This window comes from Aegilops tauschii, chromosome 2, assembly GCF_002575655.3.
Source record: "Aegilops tauschii subsp. strangulata cultivar AL8/78 chromosome 2, Aet v6.0, whole genome shotgun sequence".
NCBI classification, from domain to species: domain Eukaryota; kingdom Viridiplantae; phylum Streptophyta; class Magnoliopsida; order Poales; family Poaceae; genus Aegilops; species Aegilops tauschii.
Window position 1 is genome coordinate 445,875,667 of NC_053036.3, and position 12,546 is coordinate 445,888,212.

Here is a 12,546-nt window from a genome sequence, read left to right on the forward strand (position 1 = left end):
AGAAAGCAATAGCAATAAAACTAAACGATCATTTATGCTAAGCTAACAGATGGGTCTTGTCCATCACATCATTCTCCTAATGATGTGACCCCGTTCATCAAATGACAACACATGTCTATGGTCAGGAAACTTAACTATCTTTGATTAACGAGCTAGTCTAGTAGAGTCATACTAGGGACACTTTGTTTTGTCTATGTATTCACACATGTATCAAGTTTCTGGTTAATACAATTCTAGCATGAGTAATAAACATTTATCATGATATAAGGAAATAAAATAATAACTTTATTATTGCCTCTAGGGCACTCGCGGATTCCCAAGGTGACATTGGGGTAATCTATGCATAGGGGTTGATGCACGTTCTCGTCTTTGTTTCTCCGGTAGAAATCTTGGGGCACTCTTTGAGGTTTTTTCTGTTGGATCGAGTATTATGAATCTGAAATTGTTTGATGTGTATCGTATAGTTAACTCATGGATACTTGTGGTGACATTGGAGTATCTAGGTGACATTAGAGTTGGTTGATGCGTATCATATGGTGTTATTTTAGTACAAACTCTTGGATAGATCGAACGGAAAGAATAATTTTGTGTTATTTTAGTACGAACTCTTGAATAGATCGAAGGGAAAGAATAACTTTAAGGTGGTTTCGTACCCTACAAACAATTTCTTCTTATGTTCTCCGCTAGATAAGAGCTTTGGAGTGATCCTTCATCACATGTTGAGGGATGGTTATATGATCCAATTAGATTAGCATTGTTGAGAGATTGCACTAGCGAAAGTACGGACCCTAGGCCTCATTTTCAAGCATTGCAATACCTTTTGTGCTCCGTTTTATCAATTGCTACCTTGCTGTTTTTTATTGTTCCTATTACAAAAATCAATATCTACTATCATTACTACACTTGTATCACCATCTCTTCGCCGAACTAGTGCACCTATTCAAATTACCATTGTATTTGGTGTGTTGGGGACACAAGAGACTCTTTATTATTTGGTTGCAGGGTTGTTTGAGAGAGACCATCTTCATCCTACGCCTTCCACGGATTGATAAACCTTAGGTCATCCACTTGAGGGGAAATTGCTACTATCCTACAAAACTCTGTGCTTGGAGGCCCAACACGAGTCTACAAGAACAATTTGTGTAGTAGACATCAATGACCAGTTGGGTTGGCGTGCAGCACGATGCTACGGAACGCGAAGAATTGGCTGGGGACGAAGAGGTCCCCGGAGCTGACGCCATCTCCGATGATCAGGCGAGCCATCGATCCTTCGGCGACCCAATAGCGGAACTCTCAATGAAAGCACCAATTTCGGTGTCAAAACCAGCGGATCTCGGGTAGGGGGTCCCGAGCTGTGGTTCTAGGATCAATGGGGAACAAGGGACGATGAACACGGTGTTTACCCAGGTTCGGGCCCTCTCAAAGAGGTAAAACCCTACGTCCTGTTTGATTGTATTTGATGTGTATGATATGGTTACAGAGTCAATCTACCTCGAGATCAGGCGAGCTAAACCCTAGGTTGATGGGGTAATGGATGTTGCTCTAGCCCTAAAGACCTAAACCCCCTGGTTTATATAGGCACCAGTAGGGTTAGGGTTACATGCGATCGGTTACAACAAAGGAAAAATCACGCTATTATTGACTTGGAGGGCACACCATGACTCCGAAGATCTTCTATCCGGTCACGAGTCCACGCCCTAGTTCGGCTTCATAGTAGCCCATCAGTCCGGCCCATATACAGTAGGCCGACAGCCCGAGGACCCCTTAATCCAGGACTCCCTCAATAGGTGTATAGGCATCTAGGTTAATTTTGCTGGTTGTGACTTCGAGTTCCCCCTTTACTTATGTTTCGATGAGTTTTTGTATCGTACTACATACTTGTTGGATCTTCTAGTTAATAAGATGGCTTCATGCATCGCTTCGATGCAGAGGCCGGGGGTAGTCCTCCTTTTCAAAAAAAGTGTACTTTTCCACTCTCAACCCCCAAATCCCTAACTCTGCCTTACGTAAAGTTGCTACAGTGGAAGAAAAATTCAGATGCCCTAAAACTCAACGAACTAACCTTTTGTTGCCCTACTTTAAGGCGGCTCTCGAAGATGCTCTAACTACCCTCCACGTCATCGTACCGCATGCCACGATCCCTTAGAGCATCTATAGTCGGGTGCCTCACCCGGTAAAAAAAACTAACCAAATGGGCTCCTCATACCGGCCATATACGTCCCGACTAACCGGCATCCCTCATATCCATCTCATATCTTGGGAGGATATGGGGAGGCCGGGGCATGTCCGCCACGTCATACTAGATAGGCCCACCCCACCTCAAATTGCACCAATCTCCCCCAACCTTGTCGATTCGACCTTGTTCCTCTCTTCTCTTCTCCCTCGTCTACGCTGGTCCTTTCTAGATCCGTCAACGTAGTTAGCTCTCGGCGCCACTAGCACCGCAGACATTGTCACCACAGACATTGTCGTCAGCCTGGACGCTGCCACGGTATGTCTGGCTGCTCTCAGACCGCAGTTTGCCCTCTATGTGTTCGACACATTGTCCAACCAGTTTTTTTGTGTTTGTTTTGTAGGCAAAATGATGGATTCGTATGGTTCATCGGACAAGGAGTATGCACCCATAGAGCTTGATGAATTGATTCAAGAGGAGTTCTTTGGTTTGTCGGATTCAGAGAAGAAGCCGAGACGATGATGACCAAGGCCATCCAACAAGAAATGGACCGGAAGGTCGAGCACATTCTCAACTTCAAGGGCTCGATCAAAGGGGAAGACTTCTGAACCGAGATAGGGTCTCTGGAGCATGGCTACTCTACAAGGACTATTAGCTCCCGAACCAGCTTTCCCCGATGAATGGTTTTGTCAACACTTCCGTATGCGCAAACCATTGTTCTTGCGCGTGGTGGAGGGAATGGAGGCACACGATCGCTACTTCAAACTCACCAGGGATTGTTGCGGACTACTGTCATTCTCTACTAAGCAGAAATGCATGGCTGCTACGAGGATGCTTGCACCTGGTACCGCCGTTGATGTCATTGCTGAGATGGTCTGGATTGGGGGGAGCACGTGCCTAAAGACCACTATGAGGTTTGCCCGCGTGCCTGCCGAAGGTGTTTGGAGTAGAGTATCTGAGAGAAATAAATGTGTAGATTCAGAAAGGTTGCTGGCTATTAGAGAGGCAAGAGGTTTTCCAAGTATGCTCAGTTCATTTGATTGCATTGGCAATGGAAGAACTTCCCCAAAGGTTTGCGCGGGATGTACCAAGGTCACACCAAAGAGGCCACCATTATACTGAAACCAGTGACATCACATGACTTGTGGATTTGGCATGCTTTATTTGGAATGTCATGTACTTCAGCGATTGATGATGTAAGACACCGGGCGTTGCTTCTCCAATGGGATCCCCGAGCAAGACTGCCACCGGGCCGAGAAGGTCCACCAAGGAGCTGGCGACAGGAAGGTGCTCGGAGGATCGGATAGGCATCTAGAGACCATCTTGAACCCCCCCCCCCCAGTTTGCATGACGCCGTTGAGATTGGATCTATCTCCTGTAAAACCCTACCCCTCATTGTCTATATAAAAGTGGAGGCTACGTGGCTCTCATTCTCATGTACTTCTGTAGACCTAGACTCTCGGTAGCCAACACATCATCCCCATTGTAACCCTCGCAAGAAGCATCCCATCATGAATACAAACACAAAACAACATGTAGGGTATTACTCCTTCCCAGAGGCCCGAACCTGGGTAAATTCTTCATGCGGCCTCCGATTCGGTACTTCGACCACGTTTGCTACCCTACCAAGGGTACTGACGGAATTATGCATTGTCAATGATCTCTCGTGTTCAGGAGACTTTGTAATGGGGAAACGACCGTGCAACTACACTGTCAACGACCTACAACATGGGGGACTAGTAGGCACCATCTGTGAAGATCATATCTGATCCCCAAGGCAACAAACAAAGACACTTTGCAATAATACAAGAAGCAACTAAAAGGATGTGGGCACACCAAGCGTTGGGGGGCCTTATGCGCCCCTCCCAACCCCTCTCACGTAACCTGGAGAGGTGGGGGCGCCTCCCCTAGGGCAGCCGCCCCTCCCGGCTTGGGGGGCAAGTTTCCTAGGGGTGGGGGCGCCCAAACCCATCTAGGGTTTCCCCTGTGGCCGCCACCCCTCCCCTAGGGAACCCTAGGGCGCCTCCTCCACCCCCCTTCCCCCTATATAGTGAGGGAGAGAGAGGGCAGCCGACCCCCTTCCCCTGGCGCAGCCCTCTCCTCCTCCAACACCTCCTCCTCCTCCATAGTGCTTGGTGAAGCCCTGCCGGAGAACCACGAGCTCCACCACCACCACGCCGTCGTGCTGCCGGAGCTTTCCCTCAACTTCTCCTGTCTCCTTGCTGGATCAAGAAGGAGGAGACGTCCCCGGGCTGTACGTGTGTTGAACGCGGAGGCGCCGTCCGTTCGGCGCTAGATCGGATCTTCCGCGATTTGAATCGCCGCGAGTACGACTCCATCAACCGCGTTCTTGTAACGCTTTAGCTTAGCAATCTTCAAGGGTATGAAGATGCACCCCCTCTCTCTCGTTGCTAGCATCTCCTAGATTGATCTTGGTGACACGTAGGAAATTTTTGAATTATTACTACGTTCCTCAACACTTGTGCTCTGCCGTTATTTTCTGCACTTTGTGCTCTGCCTCCGGTTAGTGGATAACTCACCTCGACATGCATGCGGTCATCAGCAGAGTCAATGTGGGTTGGCTGCTCCCCTGCCGGCCTGCCCAACTTGCAAAAGCATCTGCGGACCGGTGTTGTTGTTCGTTTGTCAGCTCGGCTGCTTTGTTTTTGAGCTAGGAAGCACTAAACTAGTACTAGTAATAATATCTTGAACGCCTTTTTGGCTTCAAGTTGGCCTGATTTGATATTTTTTTAACATCAGTACAAACACAAGCGCCCATATACACGCGCATACACTCATCCCTATGAACGTACACACGTACACCCTACTCCTATGAGCACCTCCGAAAGAATGAGCCGGCATATCATCTTGAGATTTACGAATTCACCGTAGGCGCCTCGTCATTGACGGGAACATCTCCTCTCACTGAATGCGCATCATCGGAAATCCTGAAATAAATTCAGGAATAAATGCGAGCACCAGGATTTGAACCCTGATGGGCTGGGACACCACAGTCCCTCTAACCATCCATCCACAGGTTGGTTCGTTTTTGATATTTTTTTTATTCATACGTACAGCTTGGATAGATCAATGATCTCTGCATGCGTGCGCTAATTGTTTCTCTCACTGACTGACTCCTTAGTTTTTTGCTGCATGAAAGAGATTACCGTCAAGTACAATGGCGGTAGACTCTGATGGTAGGGTTGATGTCAAATGGCCGTGACAACGCAGTTAAGACCTACCGCCATTGACCTTCACGATAGATTATTTAATCCTACCATTAATGACTACCGTCAGATCCCTTTTTTTTTAACCAGGACCAGATCTCGCTCAACTTTCGCAAAGGGGTCAAAACAGCGAAATTGGCCTCCCCCGAACCTGGAAAAAAATTATATGAGACCAGGTCTCATAGTTAGCAGGTGAGACCCACCCTGATGGATGACACGTGGCATTCACAAATCACAAAGCATCTAATCTCTCCTCCCTGATTTCAGGTGGGGTGTGAGGTAGATACTTTGTGATTTATGAATGCCACGTATCATCTATTAGGATGGGTCTCACCTGCTAACCCGTAAGACCTGGTCTCATCGAATTATTTTCCGACGGACCCTCACCAGGACCGCCGTGTGTGCTTCCCTCGCCTGCAGCGGCCGACGAGTCTTTAGTTTCGGCGGTGGATCCGCCCCGCCCGACGTCAAGCACGAACCAGGTAAGCAGGCTCTTTCACTCTCCCGCGCATCTGTGCTCGCCGCCGCCGCCGCCAGGCCGTCTGCAACCTGTAGGTCTCTGCCGTCAAGTCTGTTGCTTCAAGCACCGCTCTCCGTCGCCGCATGTAAGTATATCGTTGTCTTACAACTGGCTCCACAAATCACATATAGATAGTTTGGGCAAGGCCGAAGCCCGATGGTGGATCAAGCTCCACTCATCTCTTCGATTTGACCATGACTTATTCACCAACAGAGTCCCTGCAGTGTCATAGGAAGAGTATGGCTCCATTGTAGTGCCTGCTCCAAAATCTTTATTAAATTCCGTTGTTGATACTCAAATGACCAGGCCGTCTCAACTGAATTATCTTCCATGGCTGAATCTTAAAAATTAATGCATGTATCATTGCAAGAAAAATCATAGCACAATAAATCCTTGTGTAGTTATATTAGCCTGGTGTCGAATGGAAAAGTGATAAGGAGGCTTGAATGTTGGCTGCATTCACATGGGCTGGCTGATGAGGGCATTCGTTGGGTAAAGTTTGGTGATGAACTTTTCAGACAAATGGTGTATCGGAGTCCACAGTGCATACAAGATGGTCCTTCAGTTTATGATACATTTGCATCCTTCATTACCTTGTTTGGAACTGACAAAAATTTATATCGCATCACAATCAACATTGAAGGAGATCTTTGCGAATGTTATTCTTTTTAATGTCACACGATCTGGTGGTTTGATGAAACATATATATTGTAAATCTGGTGCTACATAATCTTTCTTTTATTATGTTGTTTCGTATCTTTTGTACAAATATTTTTTATACTATGTGCCAGGCTTAATCTATATTCTATATGTAGCCCCGCATTTTCCTATGCTCTGATTTCTGAGGCGTGATTTAGCTTGGGTACCCCTTTAAATTGTCCAAGAAAATGGTGACATCTGTGCATCAAATAGATGGTTCAGCGTTATCATATCTGTTATTAGCCTTCCTGACAAAGGTATTTGACATATAGTACAATAGTAAATCTGTGCTATTAGCCTTTTCGTAAAATGGCACCATGCTCCAAAATGGATTCCGTCCTGGTTCTAGGAGGGCACCACAGCTCGAAAGACTGGGGCATCGAGAAAAACAAGAACAAGATGAATGGGAGCAACAGTTACGCCACAGTATCCCATCCCAGTGATGGATGAACACAAAGCCATTGTTAGATTTAATTTTACAGAGATATTCGAGGACCCATCACCGTGGCCTTCGCGGTTACAGCAAATTAGTACTATGAGAAAAGGAAGAGTGGCAGTTCAATAACCAGACTAAAAATAAAGAACACCAACTGCAACAAATGCCAAGTCGCTAACTACTACTCCCTAATAAGTGTCGTGGTTTTAGTTCAGAGTACTAGATCTTAGGGGTACTGCTGCAGGAGTAAAACGAGTACAGAATAACATCACTGATACATGGAGAACTCCAGGCAGAACCTTCCGTCCTGTAATTCCATCAGAAAAAGAGGCTTCCAAGAGATTCACAATGCATGCACAAAGTCAATCAGTCAGGAGAAACTCCTCCGGCACGGAATAAGGATCGAGCTCCAAACAGCCTCGAAGCTTGCCTCCTCCTTCATTTGTCAGATGGAAGCAAGGGATCTGGTGAGAGAACTTCAGGTACTCATCCTTGCCTATCGTCTCCACAGTTGTCTCCCTTGTAAATACTGCCCTGTAACCATCAACCTTTCTTAGCAGCCGAACTCGTATGGACGAATTAGTGTGGCAGAATATCTCCACCAACTCATAGTCACACCTGTTAAAATTGTGTGCAGTCCATCCAGCCTTCCAGTCCTTGTTTCTTCTGCCAGTTGGTCTAGCAAGCACAAGACGAGAAAAGCATTCTGCTATTTCTGTACCAGTGTAAGTCATAAGACCCTGCACAGTGGAAACCTTAAAGGTTCTGCAGCCAACAGGCCGATCTTCTGTCACCAGTCTTCTCTCCTCCTCTCCCTGGGGACATGCATCAAGCCACCTTGCTTGTACTTTGTTGTTCTTCAGATCAACATTCTCTATGAAGGCATAGTAATTGGGGAACTTATCGATGTCGCTGTAGATGGCCCAGATCTGCCCAGGTTCGAACTTGTGAAGCAGTCTTGTTTCTGAAAATTCATAGAACTCTGAATCCGGACATTCATATCCTACTCGGACAATATCATCAGATTTCTCACCAGTATGTGCACATTCTACAGCAGATGGAGTTTTATGCTCTCTCTTCTCTTCTTTTGGCATCTTTGCAAATATCCATGTGTTCATGCATGTCGCACCTTGCTTCTCTCCGAACCTAACGGATCCCTTGCGAGAGTTATTTCCACCCGGTGAACCAGGGCATTTGGGATCAAACTCCTGACATTTTGCTGAACTTTTTTCCGGGACAACAGAAGCAAAGGCCTCTTCCAAATGAAGGGGGAGTGCTGCAGGATCGAGCTCAAGACTTCCTTGTGGAACGCCTTCTCTTTTAGTTCCACACATCAGATGATGAGGGACACAATGTGAAAACCTCAGTGTGCTATCCCGCGGTATCGGGTACGCACTTCCCTCTTTTGACTGCATAAATAAGCTGACGAAACCTTTTACTTTTACAAGCGGAATGACGATGATGCTAGTTTCTGTTGTGAAATCAGAGACAACTTGAACAACCTCATACTCATAGTTTGTGTGGTTGCCAGCATCTGAACTCCAACCAATGTCCCATCCCTTAAAAAGGGCCCAAACTTCACCTTTCCTAGGATATATATCAAAAGAGTTTCTCAGCTTGCTTTTCTCACAGGAAATAGTATGAGAGAACATGCAAGTTTCTTGAGCTGTTTCTGACTTTCCACGCCTAAATTGTCCACAAGCAACAGGCAGTTCCCCACAAGACCAAGCCAGCTCCTCTTTATTTGTGGGATCAAACTCCAGCCAAATAAAGTGTACCATAAACTTGGGGGCCCTCTTTACCTTTGTAATTCGAACATAAGATCTTGGCATACAGCTTCGACTATCATAGACAGCCCAGACCTGGTTCACTCTAAACTGATTTACACCTCTAAGTTGGTCAAAGTTAAAAAACTCGGGACATAATAATTTTGCTTGGACAATATGATCGGATAGCTCATCAACATCTGTACCCCCTACAGAAAATGGAGTGTTACGTTCTCTGATCTCTGCCATTGGTGTCTCTGTAAAGATCCCTGCATTCGTGCATGTAGCATGTTGCCTCTCCCCAACCCTCATGGATCCCTTGTGAGAATTATTTCCACTGGATGAGCCAGCATGTTTGGCATCAAACTCCGGGCCTTTCGATGAACTGTTTTTTTTCTGGAACAACACAGGCAAGAGCCTCTTTCAAGTTAAGGGGAAGCGCTGTAGGATCAAGCTCCAGAGCTCCTTCTGGAATGCCTTCGCTTTCAGCTCCACTCATCAAATGATACGGGACGCAATGTGAGAACCATACCGTGTCCTCCTGAGGTATCAGGTATGGAGTGGCCTCTTTACACTGCATAAATAAGCTAATGAAGACTTTTATCTTTACAAGCGGAATGACAGTGATGCTAGTGCCTGTCGTGAAATCGGAGAGGATCTGAACAACTTCATACTTGTAGTTCTTTTGGTTGTGAGCATCTGAACTCCAACAAATATCCCATCCCTTGAGAAGGGCCCAAACTTCACCTTTCCTAGGATATATTTCATAAGAGTTCCTTCTACCAGTGAATATCGCATGTACAGGATGAGAAAAGTGTTTCGTGCCAGTGTAAGTCATAATATCACGGGTGGTGGAAACCCTATAGGTTCCACACCCGACAGTTCGATCTTCTACCAATCTTTTCTCCACCTCCCCATCAGAACAAACTTCCAGCCATCTTGCATGCACTTTATTGTTCTTGAGATCTACTTTCTGTATCAAGGCATAGCAGTTGGGACACTTATCTTTGTCACTGTAGAGAGCCCAGACCTGCCCAGGTTCGAACTTCTGAAGCGATCTAATTTCTGAAAATACCCCTGCATTTTTCGACACCCCAGCAAACTGTTGATCTGGACCAGAAGGAGCAGGTTGCTCAGTTGAAACATGTGCTATAAGGGCTTCGAGCAATTCTGGCAGCGGACAAATTTCATCAAAATGGCATGGTGGTACTGATATTTGGCGCCACAAGTTGGACAGATGGTCCAAAATGTTTGTGGCCTTGCAGAGTTTGAGCCACGCAGCTGTTGTTGTCACTCATTGTGGAGATTCATAGTAGTATGAAGTGAGATATACTACTTGCAGATAACAAAGGACACCCAGTAGACCAGCAAAGTAACTTGTCAACCTGCAAAATACAGAATTATGATTAAGAAATTTCATGAGTAGTACACTCTAAAACAGAAGGACAGAAGCGCTTCTTGCTATGTACTCCCTCCGTCCTAAAATAAGTGACTCAACTTTGTACTAGCTTTAGTACAAAGTTAGTACAAACTTGAGTCACTTATTTTGGGACGGAGGGAGTAACAAGCAACAAAAGAACAACACTCACTTTCTTGCCACCCTAAAAACAATTATGTCAAAAGGAAGTACTCCCTCTGTTCAATAATATAAAATGTTTTGGATATTTCAGTATGGGCTAGCACGGATAATATAAGAGGTTCGCCATTAAAGGAATATCAGATGTCTCTCTACCTTCTGTGCAAGTTCAGTTATACTTCAAATTCGTCTTTATTCGATCATGTATTCCTTTAATGGTCCAATTTCCATTTCTTGGTTTTTTTATAAGATAAAGGAAAAGGTCAAATCGTTTGCACTCCAGTTATCAACCCCAAATTACAAATATGTTCAGTCCACTCATCAGTGGCTGGTTCTTCAAGCTCCACTGGAGAACTCCCTTACAAACTCTAAAGCTACTAATCACCTCCGTTGGCATGGCCGTCGTCTACATTCATTAGCAGTTAACCTCACCACCAACCACGCTATCTACTGCTACTTCTTACTGGTGGCTTTATGTCATACGGATTGAGCGAACCGATTATGATAATCAGTGGAAGTAAAATAAACAATTCTGGAGTTAAGAACCAAACATGTTTTACTTTAATACCAGCTGGTGTTTTATCGACGTGACTGCAGATGCTTAAAAAGGAAGTGGCATGTGGATACAGATTAATGTACTACAAGCAAGGGCACTAGATGTGGTACATAGACGAATTAAATGCAGAAAAAAAGACAGAATTTGCAGAAGCAAAACTTTGTAGCGAGTTCTACAATGAGGCATAACACTTCGCAGCTTTTATATCTCGTAATAAAGTTTCAATGATACTGTGTATAAATGTAATCGCTCGTGTCCTTGAAAATTGGCAGAATAATTCAACAAAAGCCTGAATCAAGAGCACATATTTTCTGCACAAAACAATGTGATTGATAAAGCATGCCAACGAAGATTCTAATAAGGTGTCTTTAAGTTCATTAGCCATGGATTAATGGAATATTTTTACTATAATCATCGCCATATTATACAAAGGAGAAAACTAAAGTGAACGATCACAACATAACCAGCTAGGATTTTAACTATAATAACAGGCTCAAACATTAGTGATAACTTGATTCAAAATATATTGGAATTTGAGAGGTTGGTCATTAAGTTGTGGCACTACTAACTGATGCCAAAAGGCCCGAGGCAATATCTTGTCATGCAGATGTAGTGATGAGAACAAGCAGATGGATAGAAATAAAATTATTTACGTAGCCAGCATGTAAATTAGCAGATGAAACAGAGTTATGTGTATCTGCTTGTACATGTCTGTTTCAAAGAACGATAAGGTTGTAAACGGAAAATCAAAAGTTCATACTTACTGCAGGAAAATGTGTCACATTAATGTTTGTTTTCGACTTACCAGTGCGCTCACAATCGTACAAACTTAAAAAATAAATGGCACATGCAACCACCAACCAATATCATTCTTATTATTACTTTGCTCCATCTCATCAGCACAGAAAGGATTGGAAGCTAAGAGAAATAAGCAGAACAGTTTTCAGTTTTCACACTTGATATTTTTCCGAAACAGAGGCAAGAGCTTCGCCTTGTCTCATTAATTAAGAAGGCTATTGCCTTCTTTTTTCCCCCTTCAAAAAAACAAGAAGATTGTTGCCTGATTAATCAGAGGAAAACTGGGCAACAACCAGAATCAGCTTATTCGCCTTTCCGTCCAAAAGAACAGAGAAACTAAACTCTAGTTTGATAACAAAAATAGGGGGTGTATATAATTCCCCCCCCCCCCCCCCCCCCCCCCCCTTTCCCATTTTCCCCATAACAGAGAAAGGTTCTGCACATCAGAATTCAGAAGCCCACTTTGAGAGTGCAGAAGCATGTTTCTCAAACGAAACCAACAGAGATATCACACCTTCGGTGCCTAGGAGTCTGAACAAACTGAGCTCATTCATGGCTATGAGCTTAGTGATCGGCGTGACGGAGCAACCCAAAATCAGCGCGTGAAATGACCATCAAAAGGGGATCCTAAATATCCAATCCAGTGGCCATCCAGATTTGCGCCCCAAAATCCAAAACCATCACGTCAGGACCTACGCTATTCAATCAAATGCGGAGCCCTTCGTTGCCTCAACGCATGCACGGGAGGTGACGGGAGGGGAGACAATGCACATACCTAAATCATCGACGGCCGGC

General features: G+C 44.9%; 1 protein-coding gene across 1 annotated transcript; it reads right to left on the reverse strand.

Annotated features, from left to right (window-relative positions):
* Nucleotides 1–7,147: 7,147 nt before the first annotated feature.
* On the reverse strand, nucleotides 7,148–9,981 carry LOC109734350 (uncharacterized). Its single transcript, XM_045233777.1, has one exon. The coding sequence runs from the start codon at nucleotides 9,131–9,133 to the stop codon at nucleotides 7,418–7,420; it is 1,716 nt and encodes a 571-aa protein (XP_045089712.1). The 5' UTR covers nucleotides 9,134–9,981; the 3' UTR covers nucleotides 7,148–7,417.
* Between the last annotated feature and the right edge of the window lie 2,565 nt (nucleotides 9,982–12,546).